This window comes from Lynx rufus, unplaced genomic scaffold (genome assembly GCF_022079265.1).
Source record: "Lynx rufus isolate CCGP_SWC_20201006 ecotype Redwood Valley unplaced genomic scaffold, mLynRuf1.p SCAF_13, whole genome shotgun sequence".
Classification (NCBI taxonomy): domain Eukaryota; kingdom Metazoa; phylum Chordata; class Mammalia; order Carnivora; family Felidae; genus Lynx; species Lynx rufus.
In genome coordinates, this window is record NW_025814827.1 from 41,065,435 (window position 1) to 41,090,308 (window position 24,874).

The 24,874-nt window shown below is 40.8% G+C and overlaps 2 protein-coding genes and 1 long non-coding RNA gene across 9 annotated transcripts in view; 1 reads left to right on the plus strand and 2 right to left on the minus strand.

The window, feature by feature from the left end:
• Positions 1-115: 115 nt before the first annotated feature.
• Positions 116-10,545, minus strand: LOC124508741 (uncharacterized). Its single transcript, XR_006961310.1, has 4 exons — positions 10,520-10,545; positions 5,939-6,138; positions 3,869-4,079; positions 116-539 (listed from the first exon to the last, which is right to left on the minus strand). It is a non-coding gene; the product is annotated as an uncharacterized LOC124508741 (long non-coding RNA).
• A 71-nt stretch (positions 10,546-10,616) lies between these two features.
• Positions 10,617-15,833, plus strand: EMC4 (ER membrane protein complex subunit 4). 4 transcript variants are annotated; one of them, XM_047075361.1, is made up of 5 exons: positions 10,617-10,792; positions 11,133-11,247; positions 14,436-14,589; positions 14,877-15,037; positions 15,262-15,385. In XM_047075361.1, the coding sequence occupies exons 1-5, from the start codon at positions 10,707-10,709 to the stop codon at positions 15,295-15,297; spliced, it is 552 nt and encodes a 183-aa protein (XP_046931317.1). In that variant the 5' UTR covers positions 10,617-10,706; the 3' UTR covers positions 15,298-15,385. The 4 variants fall into 4 exon arrangements, with proteins under 4 accessions (XP_046931317.1, XP_046931320.1, XP_046931319.1 ...); XM_047075364.1 differs by lacking the exon at positions 14,877-15,037 and having other exon boundaries at positions 15,262-15,833; XM_047075363.1 differs by lacking the exon at positions 10,617-10,792 and having other exon boundaries at positions 11,183-11,255.
• Positions 15,834-18,008: 2,175 nt separating this feature from the next.
• SLC12A6 (solute carrier family 12 member 6) overlaps positions 18,009-24,874 on the minus strand; it is an 86,256-nt gene continuing 79,390 nt past the window's right edge. For 3 of the 4 annotated variants that reach the window (XM_047075366.1, XM_047075365.1, XM_047075368.1), the window contains 7 exons: positions 23,882-24,077; positions 22,708-22,877; positions 21,434-21,565; positions 20,624-20,731; positions 20,225-20,409; positions 19,700-19,833; positions 18,009-18,764 (listed from right to left, as the gene is read on the minus strand). In XM_047075366.1, coding sequence (XP_046931322.1) covers positions 18,673-18,764; positions 19,700-19,833; positions 20,225-20,409; positions 20,624-20,731; positions 21,434-21,565; positions 22,708-22,877; positions 23,882-24,077 — 1,017 coding nt within the window. In that variant the 3' untranslated portion in view covers positions 18,009-18,672. Of the gene's footprint in view, positions 18,765-19,699; positions 19,834-20,224; positions 20,410-20,623; positions 20,732-21,433; positions 21,566-22,707; positions 22,878-23,881; positions 24,078-24,874 lie in introns of those variants that run through there. The other variant, XM_047075367.1, reaches the window with a different exon arrangement.

The following is a 24,874-nucleotide window of genomic DNA, read 5'->3' on the forward strand; positions in this document are numbered from 1 at the left end:
CCAGGCTCCGAGCCATCAGCCCAGAGCCTGATGCGGGGCTCGAACTCACGGACCGCGAGATCGTGACCTGGCTGAAGTCGGACGCTTAACCGACTGCGCCACCCAGGCGCCCCAGTAGGTATGCTATTTTAAAGAAAAAAAAAATTCAACGCACATGGATGAAGTCACTTTCTTTCAAGCTGTTTCTTCATCACTACCATCATAAACAGGAATTTCCTGATAACCCACAAAAGGCATCAGTGGGGCCCTCATAGGAAGAGGATGAAGAGTGTAAGACATGGGACTTTATCTCAAGGGAGGCTGGATGTTGAGAGAAGACAAATAACGGAGTCCTAGGACTCAAGGAATGTGCTGCGTTAACACAGAGAGATGTCAGCCAAAACAAGGCCTCGGGTTGTCTGAAGGCCAGATGCGAATCCCGATATTCTCATTTCTAGGTCTTCTTAGGGCACAGTGTCTCAGGCAGTCCATCCCCAGACTCAGGTTCTAAAGTTATACCAGTGAAGAGCAGCCCTGGCCTGTAGATCTCATGTCGCTGCCTGGTGTCGACATAATTTAAAGTGAAAATAAAGAGATTTGCCTTCATGTTGCAACTTTCGAAATATATACATTTTAGCAATGAGACTGCAGGTTCGTCTTCTTCATTGACACTTGTGAGTCAACCAAAATTGAATTTTTTTCACTTGGAGCTCAATCAAGCTTTTCTCTTTTTATGGATTTAAAAAAAAAGAGGGACTCTTGGTTGGCTCAGTCAGTAGTAGAGCATGTGGCTTTTGATCTCAGGGTTGTGAGTTCAAGCCCCATGTTGGGTGTAAAGATTACTTACATAAATAAATAAATAAAGGTCATCCCATACATGTTTTTAGTATCCCTGCACGAGTCCTTGAGCATAGAAAGGTGGTTCATGGCTAGCCCTCCCAGTGAGCAGTGTCTGAGGGAATTACTCCTCTGGTCATTCTCTTATTCCTTCTGAATACCTTATATTCCTTCTATCTGAATGAACAGGCAGCTGAGTTAGCATTTCTGCCCCCACCCCATCTGCTTAAGGGTATGGATGTCATTCAGGGACAGTGCATAGCATACACCCTGAACATAAGCACCCGCGTGAGAAAAGAACACTCATGCAAAGTCTTACGTACACTTCTAACTGGACAGCTGGGGTGGGGGTGGGGGTGGGGGTGGGGGTGTCATGGAGGAAGATTTGAACCAGGCCTGACAAGCTGGAGAGGATTTTTGACAAGCAGGGTAGCAAGAGCAAAGCCTGAAAACGTACGTGGTCACTTGACAGGCTGTGAAAATCTGGAGCGATGAAGCAAAGGTTTTAGGGAAAGAAAAAGATCACTAGAAACCCTTAGAAGTCTATTACTCATGAATAAGCACTATTTCCATCTTGAATATATGGGTTTTTTTTCCTATGCAAATGTAACTATATCTAGGAACAGAGGTGAGATTATATCCTACCTACAACTCTGTAAACTGTTTTTTATAATACATGTCATATAAGTCAGTCCATGCCAATTAATATAAATGCGCATAGTAAAAATGTCAGTTAAAAAAAATGCATAGACATCGAGCGAGGAAGCTTGATGGTTAAATCAGTACTTCAGGAGGATTAAGCCGTCACCAGGATACAAGATGGCTGGTGGGAGGGAGGGGGGACTGCTGGCAAGAACCTTAGGTATGAAAGTGCTGTAGTTCACGCCAGCGGTTCAGGGAGCCACAGCTTTTACTGTGGTGTGTCATTCTCATCAGTGCAGACTGACGAAGGGCAATGCCTAAAGAGACCTAAATACAAGACAGCAATAGCTCATCCATTCCATAAATAACTGCATCCACTGCTCAGCCTTCACAGCCTTTGGAAAATTCCAGGCACTTGACTTTGGCAGTCCAAGTGGGAAGTCAATCCCTTTTTTTCTGCTCCTCCCTTCCCCACCTTCCTGTGTAGACTGTGGAAGGAAGGAATGACATTAGGGTACATTTCAGATAAGGCAGTAGCAGTGGAAAAGAGCAGATTTCCCTCCCAGTTTGCAAGGTTTATGATTATTTCAATCACAACCACTGTACCGATGCCTTCCGTGGTTCAGAAGCAGCAAAATTTGTGTGTGTGTGTGGCAAGGGGGTGGGGTGGGGGAGAGGGGGGTTTGAGGGCTGCTGGAGGGTGGAAGTGGTGGGGACTGTAGGGTAGTAGGAGATCCTCCTGTTAAGACAGTTTCTGGGGGCACGTTGGTGGCTCAGTCGGTTGAGCATCTGGCTTCAGGTCATGATCTCGCAGTTCATGAGTTTGAGCCCTGCGTTTAGCTCTGTGCTGACAGCTCGGGGCCTGGAGCCAGCTTCAGATTCTGTATCTCCCTCTCTCTCTGCCCTCCCCTACTCGCACTCTCTCTCTCTCTCTCAAAAATAAACATTAAAAAAATTTAAAAAACAAAAACGAAAAGAGGTCTCTGATGCAGCTCTCTGTTACAACTCAAGAGCTGGACAGCAGGTAACATTTGTTATTTATAGATTTTCAACTCTGAATCCCAAGAGACTATTTTCCTCCTTCCCCAAGTAGATTTCCAGCAATTAGGGTACACTGTTACCAACTGGAAGATGGTAGACAGCAGCATCTTAGAGTGGAAAGAACACTAGCCTTGGAGCAAAGCTCATCTCTATCAGAAGCCTGGATCACTGCTTTTGGACCCTTTCTGCTCTATTTTTACCTTAACTGCACAGTGGAGATAATAATATTCTTCCCTTGGGGATGCTGGGAAGTAGGGTAACCTATGTAAAACACTTCAGTAGTGCCTAGAGCACTGATTGTGTATCTCTTTGCAGAATATCCCCCAACTCCGAACTTTACCTGTTCAGTGATCTTTCCAAGAGAACACAGTATGGTTGAGTGCTGCCTTGGAAAGCAGAGTCCTGGAATTACACCAGCTCTAGGAGTGGGACCAGTGGTGGGAAGACAGACCCGCTGTGGTGCTGATGGCCTGGTAATCGGTACACGGCATCTGAAAGCTATGCCATATGCAACACACACCCAACCATGGGGGCTCAACACTGCTGGTGCCTCATAACAAACAGACCTTATAGAGGGGAGTTCAAGGGCAGGGTGGCAGGCAGGAAAGAAACAAAATGGGCAGGACAGCAATAATCAGAAGCAGGATAATGTCCACGGAAAGGAGACGTGAAAGAGGAAAGCAGATCCCCAGCCTCAGGAGATGGGGGCAGTAGGAAGATTACAAGACTGAAGTCCACCTCTCAGAGCTGGATGCAAAGGCAAAACTACTCCTACAGTGACAAAATTGAGTCTGAACCTAAACTGGCTCAAGTTCCTACCCCAAATTAGCTCTGTTCTTCACAATACCAGTTCTATAAGCTGTTGATAGATTGAACAAAGAGGAAAAAAGAAAAAGAAAAAGTCTTCCTTGGACACAAAGTTTGGCAACTTTGGATTAAACAAATATTAAATAAGTTATTTCTTTACTATAGCACTTTTCAGTCTTTAAAATACTAAGTTTAACAGATGAACACAGGGGAAGGGAAGCAAAAATAAGATAAAAACAGAGAGGGAGGCAAACCATAAGAGACTCTCAGTCTCTCTCTCTCTTTTTTTTTTTTTTTAGAGACTCTTAAATACAGAGAACAAACTGAGTGTTGTTGGAGGGGAGGGGAGCGGGGGATGGGTTAAATGGGTGATGGGCATTAAGGAGAGCATGCATTGGGATGAGCCCTGGATGGTATATGTAAATGATGAATCACTAAATTCTATTCCTGAAACCATTATTACACTATATGTTAACTAACTTGGATTTTAATTAAAAAAAAAATACTAACATGAATTGTAAATCTCTAAAAGAAAGTTATATGCAGTGCTGCCCAAACTTACCTGAACTCTGAATCCTTTAAGGGAGAGAAAGCCAATATTCTAAAAAAATTACTCTTATCTAGAAAGAGTAGTAGTACCAGCATAGGTCCTGGGAGATGGGGTGTGGCTCCAGCTGCAGGCTGGGTGGAGAGGAGTGTGGAAGTCTGGTGGGTGCCTCGTGATCTTGGTCAGGGTGGGATGGGAGCAACAGAGCCTGAACATCTGGCAAGAGCTATCAGAGACATTAAAAAACATTGAAATAAAGATTAAGCCATACTTTTTTCTTTGCCTTTTTAAAAGATGAAAGCATGGCTCTTCATGAAACAGCATGTTATAAAACCGTATAGTCTTAGTAAGTCTAAATATAAATCAAAAAAGTCTGGAAGAGATGAACTCAAAATGTCTATGGGAAAAAATTTTTTTTTGTTTCCATGGTATGATTTATTACTTTTGGGTTAGTTGCATTTTCCATTTTATACAATAATTGTCCTTCTTTTGTAATTAATTTCTAAAAATCACTTTATTACAGGAACTAATCATAAGCAAGTAGGAAATTAAATAAAACTTCTCGTGCAAATTTCTGAAAGTTTAGAATTAAATTTGGCAGCTTTGGCGATACTGTTTTATTACTTGTTATATTTTTTTCCCACTGAAGCTAGCTAGCCCTGGTTGTTAGCTGGATTCATTTGAATGCACCTCTTTTAGAAAGAAACTTGTATCCATTTCCTAGGGCTCCTGTAATGAAGTATCAGAATCTGGGTGGCTTAAAACAACAGAAAGAGAGTCTCCCTTAATTCTGGAGACTACAAGCCCAAAATCAAGGTGTTGCCAAAGACCATGCTCTCTGCAGGCTCTAGGGAGGATCCTTCCTTGCCTCTTCCGAGCTTCTGGTGGCTCCGGCAATCATTGGCTTGTAGCTGCATTACTCCAGTCTCTGTCTCCATTATCACATGGACTTCTTCCCTGTTTATCTGTGTGTCTTCCTCTCTTTTTATGAGAACACCAGTCATTGGATTTAGGGCCCACCGTCATCCAATATGACCTCACCTTAACTAACTAAATCTGTGAAGAACTTATTTCCAAAAAAAGTCAGGTTCTGAGTTTCCATCTAGATGGATGTGAATTTTGGGGGGACACTATTCAATTTACTACAAGACTATAGACATAATTTAGTCCACAAACCTTCTCCTATAGAACCATGTTGACAAGGACCCTAGGGATGTTCACAGCAACATTTTTTGTAATAGTGACAAAAGGGAACAACCTAAATGTCCATCAACTGGAGACTGGTTAACTAAATTATCATACATCCTATCCTATGTATACTCTATAGCCTTTAAAAAAATGAGGCAAAACTGAGTGACACATATGGAAGATATCCAAGATAAGGTGGAAAAAAAAAGTCAGTGGACAGTGTTGAGTATGTTTACATTTATACAATAAGCTCCTACCAATTAAACACCCCTACATTTATGTTTATGTTTTAGGGGGTGACTTTGCCTCCAAGTACCAAAAGGTACTTATTCAATTTTTCTGAATCCTACTTAATCCTCACATTAATTTGCTCAGGCTGCCATAACGAAATACCACAGAGTGGGTGGCTTAGATAACAGAAATTTATTTTCTCACAGTTCTGGAGGCTGGTCTGAGATCAAGGTGCTGGCTGATTCAATTACTGAAGACAGCCCTCTTCCTGGCCTGTAGAGAGCCACCTTTTCACTATGTCTTGATATGGTGGAGTGAGATAGTGAGCTCTCTTGGGTTTCTTCTAAGGACACTAATCCCATCATGAGAGCCCCACCTTCATGACCTCATCTAACCCTAATTACCTCCCAAAGGCCCCATCTCCAAATACTATCATGTCAGTGTTAGGGCTTCAACACATGAGTTTAGGGGAAACATAAACATTCAGTGCACAATAATCTTCCTTCCAAAAAATTCAGGCCATAAAGCAGTGCTTATATCTGAACCAATTGAGGCTTTTAAAAATTAGCACATAGGAAAAAGTGCCATGAAGGACCTGCACTGGTCATTCAGATACCTGATGTAAAGACAAGTTAGCCCACATCCAAGATAGCTGAAATTAATCACCAGAATGAATCCAAAGTAATCACGCTTGAAGAAGCATCCTGGGCCGTCAGTAATGTATCATCATGACTCATGCTATGGTTGTCATTCTTATCCTTTAATAAGATCTGTGGGAATGGCAATCCTCCCAGTTTCCTAAGCAAGTGCTGTAGGGAAGTGCTATAATGGGAACTTGTTAAAATGTGAATTGCACAACAGCTCTCCTGAAATGAAAAAAAGGTAATTGTTAGGGAAGAATGGTATTACTAGCCAACATCTCCCAGCACTGTCTAGTTCATGTCACTGCTGACAGGGGTATTTCATGACACCCGCAGAGCCATAAACCAGAAATTAAAAAAAAAAAAAATCTAATCCACATAGAAATGACGCAGAAACCCAACAATAACTAGGAAGGTAGTATTTTACCGCTCCCCACTCCCCACCAAATTGTTTTTACACTAAAGGGGTTTGAAATTGCAAACAGACAAAATGGAGGAAAAAAGTTTCCTCTCATTAAGACTCTTACTGACACGGAATAAATCGCATCTTGAATAAAATAGTGTGAGGTGGTCCTTTTCAGAAGGCAGTGATGATAGGAGAGTTAAATAACACAAATAAACTGGGGATTTGCAATGGAAACCCATTTTATGGAAGCTACAGGACCTTTTAGAACAGCATACTAGGGAAGCTGGTTGGACGACGGAAGAGGGCAGAACAATTATTGTACAGACATTAAGTGGCATACCCCAGAATGTAAGACATTATCTATGAAAGCTTTTTTTTCCCCTTTAGAGAGATACATTCTTGCAAATCTGGTTGTTTGAATAGAAAATTTTCAGGGTGCCTGAGTGGGTCAGTCGGTTAAGTGTCTGACTTAGTTTCAGCTCAGGTCATGATCTCGCAGCTTCATGGGTTCCAGCCGCGAATCGGGCTCTGTACTGGCAGCTCGGAGCCTGCTTGAGATCATCTCTCTCTCCCTCTCTCTCTGCCATTCCCCCACTCGTGCTCTTTCTCTCTCAAAATAAATAAATAAACTTAGAAAAAAATTTTTTTCTTCGGGGCACCGCCCTGGTAAAGCATGTGACTCCTGGCCTGCAGGTCGTGAGTTTGAGCCCCATGTTGGGCATGGGGCCTACTTAAAATTAAAAAAATAAAATAAAATAAAAATAAATAAAAATATCCTTTTCAAGTTTCAATCCAAATGCAACTGCTCAGAAATGGCATAAAGTATTAGAAACAGATAGCATCTTAGACGCCTAAAGTGGTGGTGGTGGGGAGATTAAAAAACAAATACAAAAACTGTGTAGACAGCCCAAATATAAAGTCACTTGAGGCAACTCACAAGACCTATGGAATCATGGTGTAGGTCTTCTCAGTTTCTTTAATTAAAATCGTATTTGCTCAAAGTCACAAAAGGAAGTTTAAGATTTATTTTTACAAATTGAGTATTTCCATTATTGTCTTATTCAAGGTTAGTCCAGTGGGAGGCATACAAGGAGGCTCTCAGAAATCACTGACTGTTTGCTTAAATTACTGTGTTAAGTTCAAACCTTTTAGAGCAGCAAAATGCTCTGGGTCAGTGATTCTTAGTACTTGCTGCACAGTAGACCCATGCTCTACCCTAAGCAAATGAATTAGAATCTCTGGAGTGTGGCCCAGGCATCAATATTTTTAAAGAGATTCCAAGGTGATTCTCCTGTGAATCCGGGACAGAGAACCATTATGCTTCTAGGTTTGGAAATGTGTCATATTATTAACACTTATACTTTTTCAAAATCCAAAAATGGTACCTGCACAATGCAGGTAACTAGGAAGTATGGGAAAGCACAATTTAAAAAAATTATCTGAAATCCCATTACTCCTTTATGTGTTCATCATTTTCTCTATGTCTATGAAAGAATAATATGCAAAGTGTTTTTTTTTAAATGTTTTTATTTATTTTTGAAGGAGAGAGACAGACAGAGCATGAGCGGGGGAGGAGCAGAGAGAGAGGGAGACACAGAACCCGAAGCAGGCTCCAGGCCCTGAGCTGTCAGCACAGAGCCTGACACGGGGCTCGAACTCAGGAACCGTGAGATTATGACCTGAGCCGAAGTTGGAAGCTCAACCAACTGAGCCACCCAGGTGCCCCATATGCAAAATGTTTTTGAAAAAAAAAAAAATGTATTTTAGAATTAGAAGTTACCCTTAGAAGTCATCTAGAAGTCCCTTATTTTAGAGATGAAGAAATTAAAGCCAAGAGTTCCTAACTGAAAGTGGAGTTCATTTGGAGTCAGGATCAGAATTTAGGTTTCCCTTGACTTTTCTTGCAAAACATAATTAGTAAAAACAAACAAACAAAAAAACCCTGAGTCCTCAAGTTTAAATTCAACTTGAAATTCCATTTCTATAAAGGATCTATTATTTCTCATGGTATTCTAATAATCTTAAAAAACAACAACAAGCAGAGCTTGTCAGGGAGTACCTTCATCTTTCTCAAGACTTCTAAAGTATTCTATGGAACAATGACTCCATAGGAAGTTAATAGGTGTGATAAAGAAAAAAAGGGGGGGCTTCTTATTTAGGTGGATGGGAAATGAAGATTCATTACGGAATCACTTCTCATGGTTTTAATATATTAATCACACTGAGACCCTCCAGGGTGTGTGTGCAGAATATCATTTACAGTTTTCCTCAAGTGTATTTGACCTTGGAACACTTTCTCAGTTCAGTCTCACTGTTCACCTCAGTCTTCATGTTCTTTGGAACATGTTTTAGCAAATTACACTATGAGGATTCCTAGGATAAAGGAATAAATGACCTGGACTAACCTACTGAGGCCAAAGCAACCTCGACTTGGGTTCCAGTTTAAACATTTTTATAGTTAAGTGGGGGAGTACTTTAAAAGGGATGGAATATATGATTCGAATGACTAACAATGTTTTCAAAAGTGCTCCTTTACAATTTATTAAAGAAACTTGAACTCAAAAAAAGAAAAAAAAATCCATGAAAACCATTAATTGGATACAATAGATAATGTTCTAAAACGTATTCCCTTCTAGTTTTTACATTTTTTCACATAAATGTAATTATAGTATATTCAGTTCTGTATTATATTTACTTTCAATTAATTTACTCACATTCTCTAAACAGTTATTCAATACATCATGTTCTAGGCAGTGGAATCAAATATAATTAACACATACCTCCTACCTTTAAGGAATTTAGGGCAGGGTGCAGCAAGAGAGGGGGTAGATATGTGCTCAGGGGATGTCAACAAACATAAATGCAATGCAGTAAGTGCTGTTACGCAGATTACAGTGGGGACAAAGAAGATTGCCCAATAGGGCCAAGACCCTTGTGAAGTCTGAGATGAATCTCAAAGGTTTATCAGAGATAAGAGATAAAGGCAGAAAAGTAGAAAAAAAGCAGGAAAGCAATCCACAAGCTGAGTCTTCCTAAAATCAGATAAATATTTTAGAATGAATTGGAAGGGGAAAAGTGTTTCTTGTTACTACCTTATTCAAACAGTCTATGAACACACGATACTTTTAAAATCAGAAAACAAAGTGGGGATGGAAATCTTCAGCGTCTCCAGATCAGCATCATCTTCAAGGGTCCAAACTCTTTAATTGGCCCTTTTCAATCTTAGCTCTTGATTATATTCTCACCTCATTCCTCCTCCTCCCTCACCCCTAAGCCGACCATATCAAGTAACTTGGGAGTCAAAGAAAAAAAAAAGTTTAAAAATACAGTACCATTTTCAAACCGCCAATTAAAACACATTATAAAGCTGGTGGAATGCAAATGGGTGCGATTTTGCTAGTGAGCATTTAAAATGAAAATTCCTTAAAAATGTGCATAGTCTTTGATCCAGCAACTGCGCTTCTAGGCATTCAACTTAAGGAAATACAACACACACAAGAATGTTCACATTCAATGGTTATAAAAGGGGTAGAAACGGGAAACAACTTAAATATCGAACATCAGGTTAAATTATATAAGTATACAACTGAACACAAAATCCAATCACTATTGTGTTTTTTTTTTTTTTAATTAAAAAAATGATGCATACGTAGCGGGCACTCCATTTAACCTCAAAACCCTGGAAAGTAGGCAGATTATCCAACTTCTACATATGAAAAGGTTGAAACACAAAAGATTTAACTTGTCCAAAGTCACATAAGTAAAGAAGCCAGGATTCAAAAGAAGGCCATCTGTATCTCAGGCCCACGAGCCTTCCCACTTCTACACTGCCTCCTAGCATTGGGCGGAATGAGCATAGGACTATTTACCGCGCAGGGTTAACGTGACTTCTTAAACACAAAGCTCCTGGGACATGGAGGGCATTCTCAATACTCGGAAGCTACTAAATAACTTGCTTAAGGTCACTCAACCCGTGGTGAATACAGGTTTTAACGCAGATTTGAATCTTGTCTTCCCGGGAGAGCGTAGGAGCTCAGAAGGATTTCTAGGCTTCAATTCCTAACAGGGTCAGTAAGGACTTTCCCTCTGCAAAGCGCATCTCAGAGGTCAGGGAACACACAACAGGCCTCTTCAGAGAGGAGGAAGCGCTCGGGGGTCGTTTTACGGAGCTAAGTACGGTCTGACCTTCACGACACCCACCTTCTGCACTTCCAAGGACTCTCTCTTCCACCCTCCGTCCGCCAATTTCCGGGTGGAAGTGACGTTTACGTTACGCGCCGGAAGCCGGCTTGAAGAGTAAGACAGAGAAGTAGCGGGTGTCGGTGGGTCTGGGTCCCGGCCCGCTTTACAGTGAGGAGCTTTGCAGCTTTGGTAGGTGGCCGTTGCCATGACGGCCCAGGGGAGCCTGGTGGCTAACCGAGGCCGGCGCTTCAAGTGGGCCATTGAACTGAGCGGGCCTGGAGGAGGCAGCAGGTGAGGAGCAGGGGCCAAGTTAGGTAACAGAGCCTTCACCCCAGTACTGCCGCAGAGGAATAGGAACTGATCTCTGAGGCACAACTCTCTGAAAAGGACGGGTGGCATAAAGACGACTCCTGGGGAGCTAGTGGCTTCTCTGCCGCGGAAGTTTCTAATGTTCAAAGGATGTTTATTTTATTCCTCCCAATAGACAGAGGTCTGACGAACCCACGAGAGGGCTTGGTCTAATCTGGGTAGTTGTATCTGAGGCTCTTTGTTCCTATGATTAATAGAACAGGAAATGTGGGATTTGAAGTGTGGAAGTCTGCAGCCTTAGTTTCCTGTTTTGGTTCTTTAGGAGCCGAAGTGACCGGGGAGGTGGCCAGGGAGACTCGCTGTACCCTGTTGGCTACTTGGACAAGCAAGTGCCTGATACCAGCGTGCAGGAGACAGACCGGATTCTGGTGGAGAAGGTACAGAGGTATAGATGTCACAGTAGTTCTTAGGACAGTCCTGACCTACACACGCACCTTCCTCTCCCAGGCAGCATATGACTGACTTACTGTAGGAGTCTTAACCCCAATATTGGTAGATAAGCCGATTGAGATTAATTTACAGTAGTAAAAGTGCTTAATAGTTGGAAAAACAAAAGGCGTTTGAACGATGTAAGAAAGTAGGGGGAAAATTATCTACTGGTGCTGTGCCTAACAGCTGAAGTCCTCCTTTTACTCTAGTTCCCTTACAACCACAACTCTAGTTCCCTGACACAACCAATGTGTCAGATATCCTTTTGGCTTTATCCTCACAACAGATGAGAAAGTTTGTTACTTATTACTATTTATTACCTTACCTATCATTCGAGTCTGAGCGACTTCATCTTCTGTCACTTTCCCCTTTGTTCTTCATTCCACTCTAGTCAGAATGGCCTCCTTGCTGCTTCTTGAATATAATTGGCAGGCTTCCATCTCAGACTTTCCTACATGCTCTTTACCTCTTCCTGGAATACTCTTCCCCCAGATACTTTTATGACTTGCTCTCCCATCTCCTTTAGGTCTCTCAAATATTACCTTCTTAGTAGGGGTGCCTGGGTGGCTCAGTCGGTTGGACGGCCGACTTCGGCTCAGGTCATGATCTCACAGTCCGTGAGTTCGAGCCCCGCGTCGGGCTCTTTGCTGACAGCTCAGAGCCTGGAGCCTGTTTCAGATTCTGTGTCTCCCTCTCTCTGACCCTCCCCTGTTCATGCTCTGTCTCTCCCTGTCTCAAAAATAAATAAAAACGTTAAAAAAAATTAAAAAAAAATTACCTTCTTAGTGAAGCCTACTCATGGCACTCCCTATCCTGTTTTCCTACTTATCCTTTCCTAATTCCTATATTTTTCCTATATCATTCATGTATATGATATAGTTACTTTATCAACTGTCTTTTTTACACTGGTAAGCTCCAGGAGAGCAGATTTTTGTTTCCTGACAGCTAGAACACAACCTGGCACTTTTTTTCATCTCAGCCTTAATATTGTTCAATACCAAATGATCTTCATTTCATGAAATGCAGTGATTTTTACAAAATGAAAATGACAGCTGGTATCAGTGCCTTTCTTGGTAAGTATATCACTTTTCATCTTGGTACATCAAATTGTATTATTATGAAAAACATGAAAGTATTAAAATGGCCTGATTTTGCAGGTAGATTATTATACTTTAGAACACTTCTGTTGTATGGATGGTTTGATCTTTAAACTCCAAGATAAGTGATCTTTTATGTAAGTGACACATCAGGAACTGCTTACAAATATGGCCATTTATTCTTTTAACACGAATAAGCTCAATGCATAGTGATATATTCTTCTATTACTAGATTTACTTAATATTTTGTTTAGGATTTTTGCATTTAGTTTCAGGAGTAATATCAATCTATAAGCCTTTCTCATAATGTCATTGTCAGGTTTTGGTATTTATGGGGCCCCATTTAATGAGTTGCAGAATGATCATTTTTTATTTTCTGAGAGTGTGTATATGATTGGCTTAATTTTTTCCTAAAATGTTTAGAATTTGCCAAGGAAAACCATCTGGGCTTAATTAAAGATTCAGTTTCTTAAACAATTTGAGGACTATTTAAAATTTCAATCTAATATATTATGCTGTTAGGTAGTTCTAGGAATTTATCCATTTCCCAAAATTCATAATATGATCACTTTAATACACTGCAAGAACTATAGAGATGTTCCTCTTTTATTCACAATGTAAAATATCTCTTCTTTTTCCTTCGTCAGGCTCTCCAGTATTGATTTTATTAATCTTCAAAAAAAATGCCTTCAGCTTTGTTTACTTAAAGAAAATTTCATTAATTTCTTTTCTCATTTTTATTTCCTTCTCATTTCTGTGGGCGTTATTCCTTTCTCTAACTTCTTGAAATAGATGCCGAGCACAATGTGGATGGAGCGAAGGAGTATTATCCTAAGAGAAATAAGTCAGAGAAAGACAAATACCATATGATTTCACTCATATATGAAATTTAGGAAACAAATGAGCAAAAGGCGGGGAGAGAGAGGTGCAAACCAAGAAACAGACTCAGAGGGGAGGTGGGTGGAGGCATGGGTTAAATAGGTGATGGGGATTTGGGTGCACTTGTGATGAGCACCTTGTATGAAGTGTTGAATCACTATAATGTACATCTGAAACTAATGTTACACTGTATGTTCACTGGAATTTAAAATAAAAGCTTTTTAAAAATTTTAAAAGAGAAATAGTTTTCTAATATGTATTTAATTTCTTCTTTGATTTGTTGATTATTTAGAATACATTTGTTAATTCTAACATGTAGGGAGTTTTGTTTTCTTTTTGTTACTGGTTTTTAGCTTAATTGCATCATAAGCAAAGAACATGCTTTGTAGGATTTGGGTTCTTGTGAGCCGACACTTTCTTCATGGCTCTGCAAGTGGTCAGCTTTTCTAAGTGTCTCAAGTGTGTTTGAAAAGAAAGTGAATTCTACAGGTGTTGGGTGCAATGTTCTGTATATGTCAGTTGGGTTAAGTTAATGTCATTCAGGTCTTCTGTATCTTTTTTTTCCTTTTTTATGTTTATTTTTGAGAGAGAGCATGTGAGCAGGGGAGGGGCTGAGGTAGAGGGGGACAGAGGATCTGAAGCGGGCTCCGCACTGACAGTAGAGAGCCTAGTGCGAGGCTTGAACCCATGAACCGTGAGATCATGACCCAAGCCAAAGCTGGACGCTCAACTAACTGAGCCACTTAGGCACCCCCAGGACTTCAATATCTTGATTTGTCAGTTTGTTTTTTTAGTTATTGATTGTGATGTGCTAACTCCCATCTTGTGGATTTACCTATTTCTTCAGTTGTAGATGGGACAATGATAGATGCAGAAGTACAAGAACCAAAGTAGGGAAGTCTTTCTTTTTAGTTAGATCATGGGGGGGAAAATAACATCTGGAAAACCAATGGGGAAAAATTTTACAAATGTTGAGGATGCCTTATCTTTAGTGGAAGAGAAAGCTTCTTGTGGCAACATGAAGGGCAAAAGTGGTGGAACTGAGGAGTCGGTTCAGAAGCACAGAATTGGGAATTGTGTTCACTTCACCTTAACATCAGTGATCTGACAAATGTGGGACGGAGGATACAGATCATCAGTTAAAACTGTGTTTGTTTTAGCGCTGCTGGGATATCGCCTTGGGTCCCCTCAAACAGATTCCCATGAACCTCTTCATCATGTACATGGCAGGCAATACTATCTCCATCTTCCCTACTATGATGGTGTGTATGATGGCTTGGCGGCCCATTCAGGCACTTATGGCCATTTCAGCCAGTAAGTATTCTTGATAAACCCTTCCTTAAGTTTTAAGAATTGAAGACATATTCTTAGGTGAAACTCATGAAAATCTTTAGTACTGCTGTTGGCTAGTTGCCAGTGGGGTGGAGGGGGGTGTACAGGGAGGTGATGATAATGGTGGCAGCATGGAGGGGAGGGAACTTATCATGGTTTTTTATTCACCTTCAGTGGTCCTATTTGCTCTCTTTCTTTGGGTCTATATTGTTTTAATAAATGACCTGATTCATATTGGGGAAAAAAAACTTGGTTTGTTCTCTCAACAGCTTTCAAGATGCTAGAAAGTTCAAGTCAGAAGTTTCTGCAGGGTTTGGTATATCTCATTGGAAACCTCATGGGTTTGGCACTGGCTGTTTATAAGTGCCAGTCAATGGGACTGTTGCCTACACATGCATCAGATTGGTTAGCCTTCATTGAGCCCCCTGAGGTAAGCCAAAAGTTAAATTTGGGGCAGTTGTAAATAGTTGACCCATTTGAGAGTGGAGGATTTGAGTTGGTACTAGAGCTTATTTTTTAAGAAATAAGATTCCTTGGGAGTTTGGAAGTTGTTATTTTTTAAGGATAAAGTGAAATAGAGCCTGTGATTAAATAAAGTAACTGTACTTGATTCCAGGGGTTAGTTCAACACCCCTTCACCTTTTCTTGTTTCAGAGGATGGAGTTCAGTGGTGGAGGACTGCTTCTGTGAACCTGAGAAAGAAGTACCTGGTGCCTTTGTATCAGGATCCCATTTACAACCTTTTCATGTCCAGTGGCTCCTCCTTCACATACTTACTCTTCACATGATCACTCATGCCAACAAGAACCCAAAGCTCTCTTTTCTCCATGGTGAGGCCCAGAAAGACAAGTATGTATCACTACACACACAAACCATACTACAACCCTTGACTGAAAATAATGTAGAAAACTTTATTTATGTTTCCAGTACAGAGCAAAACAACAAATAAAACTGTAACTCTATGTAAACAAAAGAATGGCCGCTGCTAAATCGAGAACCACAGCAGCAGCTCCTTTCAATAAATTAAATGGTCGAGAACAATGCTTAAAAAAAAGTTGCACAAGTTTCCCTTAAATCTATTTTCCTTAATATTTCACTTCTATTTAACACAAGCTGGAACATAAAAATTCTGTTGGAGACACTTGTGGAAGATGTAAGAAACTAATGCTGGATTCAGATTATACATGATGAAAAGAAAAATAAACCAGACAAAAAGGGCACGTAAATATGCTTACAGTGTAATCGCTACTTTAATATCCACAATAATGGATTTTTAACACATGTAGGGGGCGTGAGGATTGGCGGGATAGTCGGGGCCACAGCCATCTGAGGCAAAGGAAGATACACAGTAATGATCTTTCCCCTGCCAAGAGGAACCTGGCATCTGTCAAGCAGATGCTGCAATTCAAACCTCAGCTTTTAAGATAGCTTTAGAAGGCAGAGGGCCAGCATCTGGAGAATGGATATTGTCATAATCTGCCCTGGTAAATCATAGCTGAGACTTAAAAGCTGAATCTTACTCAAAAGGCAGGAAGAGGTCTTTCCTTTCTCTTCCTTCTTGAAACATAAAAGCCCCTTCCCCTAAGGTGCATTCTCTTATCAAGTTTTCAGTATTGCTTTATTTGCAGTGATTAGAAGAGACAAGACACTTTGCAGACAAACAACATAAGCAACACACGGACATGAAATGCTCTAGACGGAGATGAGTTTAAATCTGGTCTAATAACCATTTTCCCACATAATGGTGATTGTATGTTTTAAGGGCTGAAGTAGCGGCTGTTATTAGTAGCCACTAACTCCGTTATCCCTTTTAAAAGATTCTTATAGAGCTCCAACCACAAAAAGCTCTTCTAAAACCTTGTTTTCTGCCCATATTTTTTCTATATGGAAAAAAAAAAGATCAACTACTTTGGCCAGAGGATGTGTGTAAATGTAGAGGAATTCCTGGGTAGGCTGACCTTTAAAGACTGGGGTGTCAATATCTTGGGTCCTAAGGAACCTATTCCACTACTGTGGACTCAATTCAACAATGGAGTATTACGGTGGAAATTGTAAACAATGCTTCTACCCTCTGCAGGAAGGAGCAGGAAAAAGACTTAAAGATTGTGTCTGCTTTGCTACCCTGACTGGGTCTTGAGGTTGAAAAAAGAGCAAAGGGAACAAAATGACTCAATTTCTGAAGCCATACTGAAGAGTTTTCTCCTCTGCCCCGTAACAGTCAAATGAATAGTCTGCTGATACCTAGGTTTGCTTCCTCCAAATCCTATTGGGTAATCAAAAAAGAGTGGCACTATTTATTATTAATAAAGTGATTCAAATCAGTCATGAATACAGTTAAGATAGTTTCTCTAAATACTTATCCTATAAAAGAAATGAACATTTCACATATTTGCAATTACTACTCAAGGTGGTTTCCCTATGCTTGAAAGCCAGGTGTTTTAATGACCAGTAAATGAGCAAATAAAAAGCTAAGCTTGCACAAGTATTTCCTTGACACATTTAGAGCTTTCTGAAAACAACTGTTATAGCAGAAGACTGCTGGCTTGGATACTCTTAGTTCAAAGCCAAGTTTCTGCAGTCACAAGAATAGAATTGAGAAAAGAAAACTGCTCATACTGTGGGCATTTAGGTGAGTGCCTCAAGTCTTTGCTATGGCTTTGGAAATGAGTCCACAGGATTCTTAGTGAAAGAAGTTTCTTGAATTAGGCCAATGCCAATCATATGCCACTTTAGTGAAGCAGGTAGGGAGAGGAGCAGCAGCTCAATCTTTGGCACTATGGAAGGAGTATGGCTCTGGAACTTCAACTCCCATTGCTAGATTCCCCCTTTAAAAGACAGTCCAACGCTTTTAGGGAAGGATTTCAGCCAGTCTTCCTAGTGTTTGTTCCTGATTTTTGACCTATGCCTGCCTACCAACCCAGAGGGCATAAAAAAAAGGGAAAGGAGAAACTGTTGGGCACTATGCATCATCATCTAGGTTTCCTAGATAACAACTTTAATGTTTGCCCTTGTCGCATAGGTAACCACAGACTGTGTTTCAGTAGATCTTAACAGCTACCATTTGGAGTTACCTTAATTTGGCCATTTGAACACAGCCTGAAAGAAAATTTTCCACTCCAACTTTAAAAAACAATTTCCAGGATAATAATGCCTGTATTACAATCTTAACCACAGAATCCATTTTGAGAACCAGCTGGTGTGTGTATACATATACATGTACATATATACATACATGTATGTATATATGTATATACATATATGTACATGTATATGTATACACACATATACGTATATATGCATATATATATACACACCTACATATGTGTGTGTGTGTGTGTGTGTGAATACACACACACACACATATATATACACCAACATAGTATATGTACTTAAACCTGGTATTTGAGGAGAATCTTATTTTGGAGGAAGAAGTAAAGGCTGCAGCCATGTGTCAGTTTTTGTATATTAGTACCCTAACAGAAAATCAGAGTCCTGGAGAACAGTGGATTCATTAAAGAAAATTAGCTAAAAAAGGTTTTCATCTTGGTTTGCCACAGGTTATCTCCACAAGGATGTTAGGTCCCCATATACTTGGCTGTGATTTCTTTAGTATGATGAAGCTGTGTCCTCTGGCTGTTACCCCCATGGTGTCATCACTGGACCATGACTTCTGAGACTTCCCTTTAATGTTGGACCCGTACTTGCTTTCGGTCTTCAGTTGAATTTCTAGCATCCCTTTTGCCAATTCATTTTTATTGGTTTAGCTTGTTAATTCTAACTTGACTTCAACTGGGACAGACATGGCTTTTAGGACTTGACCAGTGTTCCAATGTTGAGGGGATATTTGCTTCTTCTGTAAGGATGGCAGATCATATGACAGCAAAGAACAGAACTATTTGTACTTTTTTTGCACAAGTACTTGAGGCTCAGCCTGTCAAGAGTTCAGTGTGATGTGTACAGAACCCAGGCCTACTTGATGGGAGTAGTAGTAAAGAGCTGGCACTTCCACGAAGGATGGAAGCCTTTTAGGAAAGGTGAGGCCAAGCAGAGTCACTCAGGAGTAGATTATGAATAAATGGTGATCACTTCACTGCCACCACCTCGGACAAGGAGGACTCGCTCTAGTCCCTCGGTGAGCACTTCTAGGAACTCCATGTCTTTAGAATTTGTCAAGGAGACAAACAGGTGGGAGAAAAGCACATTTTTATAACCTGACATGATAATCTGGGTTTATCTGACTACAAACTTGCAAAATCAACATGCTTGTTTTACTTACTATATACTAAGAATTGGAGAGATCTGAACTCTGGAGTCCATTTAACCCTGTGAAATAATCCAGGAATCTAGTCCCTTTGCATGTATAATACAAGATCTCTATTTGTTAGATTTTTTTCTAAACGTTACTTAAAAAAATGGAGGAAAACCACAAATAACATGTTTATACCACATAGCAAAATAAGCCAAAAAAGAAGAAAAAGTCACAACAGGGCAGCTTAGAAGACTGCTAGAGAGAACCCAAGTAATTTCTAAGTGAAGCTGCTCAAGTCAGATTTTTCTGCCAATTCTTTTTTTCTTAATCTTTTTTTGCTTAGTGGTACTGGTGCAAATGGGCCAGTCTACACCACTGCCGTTCTGAAGGGGCCCCATGAAAACAATCCTGGGATGAGGGTCTGAGGAAAAACCCTTATCTCTTTTTTCCCCTTGAAGGAGGTTCCACTCCACTGCTTCTCCCCTAACTCCATCCACAGGAGCTTTGCAAAGCGGGTAGAGCTTGAAAAGGAGAAAGGATGTGGGTACTCTGTCTCTAGGACTGTCAGAAAGGGTTCTATACCATGAAATATTAGAAGTCATGATGCAAATTTACCACCTATAAAGTCTTTTTAGGATTCAGAGAGAACATATACACCCACCTCCCCAAAAGGAGATTACTCTCACTACTTTGTAAGAATCCTTGCCTAAGACTTTTAACGTCCTTCCCTCCTCAAGAGGGAAATGTGGGCACAGACAATGACTTTTAAGGTTACCTAGTGGTCTCATCTAAGAAACAGGCTAAGATTTTCCTTACTGATAACCCCACTCTTGGAAAGGATACAGTTTTCATCACCCTCAGGGTTTCGAGGTGGCCCTGGCATATTCAACAAAACAAGCTTTGCTTCATGGGACTTGTTAACTATAACCTCATTGAGTTTCACTGCTGTATGCATCCTCCTCACATTGGACTGGTCCCTGGGCAGGTGGAAGGGAGAAATAGAGGTGGTTAAGGCAAAGAGAAAGCTAGACATACAGTTAACTTTAAAAACCTTGAGATACAGAGCTTTTTTGCAATGACTATGAATAATGCAATGAACAAATGATTTCTTTATTTTAATATTCTGGCCTGGGTTTTCTCATTCGACGTTTGCTTGTTTTATGCCGGGAACAGAACATGGTGAGGAAGAAGGGTGGTTAGCTTGTGTACAATGTTAACTGGTAGCTGGTATGCACAGGGAAATAACAGAGATGGCTGGATTTGGTGTGGAATGAACAGACTTTATCCTGTGTATCCAGGCAAAGTCACATGTATGCCACTGACTGGGATACCATGTTATGTGAAAAGCTTGTGAGTTGGAAAACTTACGGACGCATGTTAAGCAGGTCCTGGAATCCTTCCATCGACTTGGCCTTTTGTCCCCGGGATGCCATGTACTTGTCTTTTGTCCAAGTCATGTGCACCTTCTCCTGATAGGTTTCTGTCTCTTCATCCTCATCAGAGCCAATGCTGGTCAATCGCAGCATTGAGTTCCGGTCTTTCACCAACTGTGCCTGAGGAGGGCCCAACACAGCTATGACCTCTATACCCAAATCTCTCTCATGCTTCAGCTTCAATTATTTTCAAACAATAATGTAGGGTTACAGTGGAAGAACTGATAAAGTGGGAAGGAAAGAATCTGTCATCCTAGGAGAACAATAGAGGATCATCTGTTTCAGTGACAAGACTTCACAGGGCCAGGATTCAATGAATACAGGAAGGTCTCACCTCTCTGTCCCGCTCGGTTTTGGACAGTCGCATGTGCCGGAGCATCTGGGATCTCTGCTCCATCATCAGGGTGCGCTCATAAGTGTAAGCTGAAATGTCACTGTCATGCTGCCACGGATCACACGCAGCATGGGCAATAAGCACAAAGGAGAAACAAGGATCAGCCAGAGTTTTCTTTTCCACTCACTAAACCAGAGAAAGTATCACAACATCAACCTAAGTTTCACCCCTGTTTTGTCCAGGCACTGAGCTATGTAATTTTATGGACTGTAGATCAAATATAGAAGCCCTGAGAGTCTTCCATAAGCTAACCATTACATATGTTTCCAAAGCACAAACTACTTTAAAAAAATTTTCTTTTTACTGCCAGGTTATTAAAGCAAAACAAAACAAAAAGCTATGTGTGACTTTACCACGCGTACATAAATTAAAATTTTTTTTTTTTAATTTTTTTTTTTTGACGTTTCATTTATTTTTGAGACAGGGAGAGACAGAGCGTGAACGGGGGAGGGTCAGAGAGAGGGAGACACAGAATCCGAAACAGGCTCCAGGCTCTGAGCTGTCAGCACAGAGCCCGACGTGGGGCTTGAACTCACAGACCGTGAGATCATGACCTGAGCCGAAGTCGGCTACCTAACCGACTGAGCCACCCAGGCGCCCCAATATATCACTATATATTAGGGGTTTGTTGGAACTAAGGGATTAATTCATATTTGCAGCTGAACAAGTTCCCAAACCAGAAAAAGCTCTAGGAAGACAGGGTAGGAAGTGGGGGAAGGGTGGTCTTTGTGATCTCAAACTCTTTCTCACCATCTCCACCACCTCCACCTCTGCCTCAATGCGCAGGTGATAGAGGAAGGTGGCCAGGTCCTTCTTCATCTGAATACTATTGTCTTCTAACTGGGCTACTGTGAAGATCCGTATGCTGCATTTTCGCCACACCTGAGAAATTACCATACAGAAATGGAAAGTGAGAGGCAAGAAGGCAAAAAAAAAAGAATTATTTCCTAAAACGCAAGCCATTTTTTTAGACAACCTTGCTGTAGTATCAGGGTATTTGTTTCCAGTTTCTTACTTGCTAAATTATGGTACTGGGGCAAAAGCTTGACTAAGAAACACACTTAAAACATTTTAAAGAGGTTCTTAATTTCCTAACAAGAAAAAAACTGGCAAAAGATGATATATGATACCTTAAGAGGGTGCTGTATTCAGGTAGAATACTGATGGTACCAGAGAGACTATAATAGCTAACTATTTTTTTTTAAGTTTTTTTTTTGAATGTTTATTTATTTTTGAAGGGGAGAGAGAGAGAGAGAGAGAGAGAGAGCAGGGGAGGAGCAAACAGAAAGGGAGACACAGAATCCATAGTGGGCTCCAGGCTCTGAGCTGTTAGCATTGAGCCTGATGCAGGGCTCGAACTCTCCGTGAGATCATGACCTGGGCCAAAGTTGGACACTTAACCGACTGAACCACCCAGGCGCCCCTTACTATTTTTAATTTCAGTTTAATTAGTCTTACCAAAGGATGAGCATATATATAATGTTTATTTTTTTATTTTTGAGAGAGAGAAAAAAAAGTGCAAGTGGGGGAAGGGCAGAGAGAGGGGGACAGAGGATCCGAAGCGGGCTCCGCACTGACAGCAGAGAGCCCCATGTGGGCCCCCAATTCACAGTGAGATCGTGACCTAAGCCGAATTTGGATGCTTAACTGCCTGAGCCACCCAGTCTCCCTGAGCATGTATATGAGATACACACACACCCATACACCTGTATGTAGGTTTCCAGTATTTGAGAGACTTTGGTATTTTTTTTTTTAACAGATGTGTTCATTTGTTAATGTTTTTCCAGCGGCTCATATGGAACTTTATTAATTTGCTGAATTTCATGTGGAAATAGGTAGGTACCAACTACAAAACCATTTCTCATAAGGTTGAAACTGGGATCATAGGAAAGCTAAGAATAATCCCCAACTCTTCTGATCCTAAGCCCCAACACTATAGAATCAAAGAGGAAGGATCTGTCTAGTGAACCAGGACAAAACTTAATTAAGGGAGATAGACTTTTTTCAAAAAGTGTCTAAAATACCTTGTGCTGTTTAAGTAGGAATGGTAAGAGCATGAGCATCCCCCCATCATGCACAATCCACCACACATCAATGTTGCCCTCAGAAAACTGCTCCACGTTGCTGGGAAAGAAGGAGATGTTTTTAGCCACCAGCAGGGCCAGATGGGCAGCAGTTGTCACTCGAACTGTGCCTAGGGAGAAAACAGAATCAGGATCAACAGAGAGGCCTGCCTTGCTTCCCACCATGTCAGATTGTTTATTTATTTTGAGAGAGAGAGAGAGCAAGAGAGAGAGCACAGGGGAGGGGCAGAGAGGGACAGAGAGAGAATCCTAAGCAGGCTTTGAGCTACCAGTACAGAGCCTGACATGGGGCCTGATCTAATGAACTATGAGATCATGACCTGAGCCAAAATCAAGAGTCAGCTGCTTAACTGACTGAGCCACCCAAGTGCCCCAAGGATAATGCTTTTTTTTACACTTTTTTTTAAGTTTATTTATTTTGAGAGAGAGCGAGCGAGCATGAGTGGGGGAGGGGCAGAGAGAGAGGGAGAGAGAGAATCCCAAGCAGGCTCCGCACTCTCAGCACAAAGCCCGACATGGGGCTTGATCCCACGAACTGTGAGATCATGACCTGAACCGCAACCAAGAGGTGGACACTTAACTGACTAAGCCAAGCAGGTGCCCTTACTTTTTTTTTTTTACACTTCTTTAAGCAAGGTGTTCTGTTTACATAGTAGGTTATACCTCATTGAGCAACAACAATCATTGAGAAAAACCTGAATAACACAATTAGATTCAGAACCATGATTTATGTTACTAGATATATTCTGATCACTACATTTCTGGGGAGGAGGCAGGATATGTGAATTTTGGAGATTTTGATTAAAGACGATCCTTCCAATTCCTGTGAGAATGTCAATCATAGGAGATCGTAAGTGAAAATATGGCAATTTCAGTAATAACTCCCAACATAATACATGACAGAGATAAACAATTCATGAACATAAGGTAAAGGTGGAGGGGTGAGTAGAGTAAGGTTATTACTGTTAGCAGTCATTTAGGTGCCCTTATAATACTCTGCTTCAACAATGGCACAATCTCCACTTTAGGAGGCTATGGGGTGGGGTTAAGGTAACAGGGATATAGGTCTATCCCCTCTTTGGGCCCTCAGGATAAAATGAAAAGTGTTCTGTACCAATAAAAGTCTTCCAAGCTCGAGCATCTTCACTCTGGCGCCAGCCATTAGGCCATCCCATCACCACGGTGTTGTGCTTCATGCCCCCAAGGCCACATGACTGGATGAGGTGGGAAATGCCCTCTCTCAGCTTGGCCGCCACCACCAGCTGGCAGAACCCTTTCACCTTCTCTGCCTCCATTAGATGCTTTATGGTCTGGAAAAGATAACCTCAACACTGAATTGCTTCACACTGAACCTTTTTATTTATTACTCTTCTCTTTATTATATTCTCCTCCTCTTTAACAAACTCTGCATAAGACCATATCTCCTACAGAAACGTCCAAAAAGTTAAAATTAATCCGATGGAGTTTCATTATCCTTTGCCTTTTTCTCTAAGTGCTTACTACACATACTGCTGGTTGACTATAGGGAGTTTCTGCCTTTTCCTTCTCTGTAACATACAAGACAAATCAAGAACAGGGGTTTCACAAAGTGAATATTCAATACTCTTTCTTAACCGACTAGGGTGAGTGTAAACATGATCTCCTTCTTTCCTCAATTGCCGTGATACCCTGACTCATATTACTAGAAATTCAATCTGATGATTCAGTTTCACTTAAGAATTTGTTTTCTTTTCAGGTATGTTTTCTTTTTGGTTTCTCCTATTTCTGTACCTTTTTTGATATTTTAAAAATGATTATTGATGACACTTGTCTTTGCTTTACTATTATTTATTCAGGCCAATTTGGAGATAATATTTCATTTACTTTTACTCTGCTCTCCTGGTGGAAAGGTGAAGGGAATAATGGTGCAGAAAGAAGAAATGATTTTCCCAAAGGCACAGATTACATCAGTGGTGTAGCTAGGGTAATATAAGCAAGGTCTCTTGATTTCCAATCCTGTGCTTTTTATTTATATTTATCATCCTGCACTAATGCTTCTTCATTATTTCTAGTTTTTAGGGTTTCAAAGTATTCCAAAATGCAACCCAGTAAAATTTTTGAAATGTAA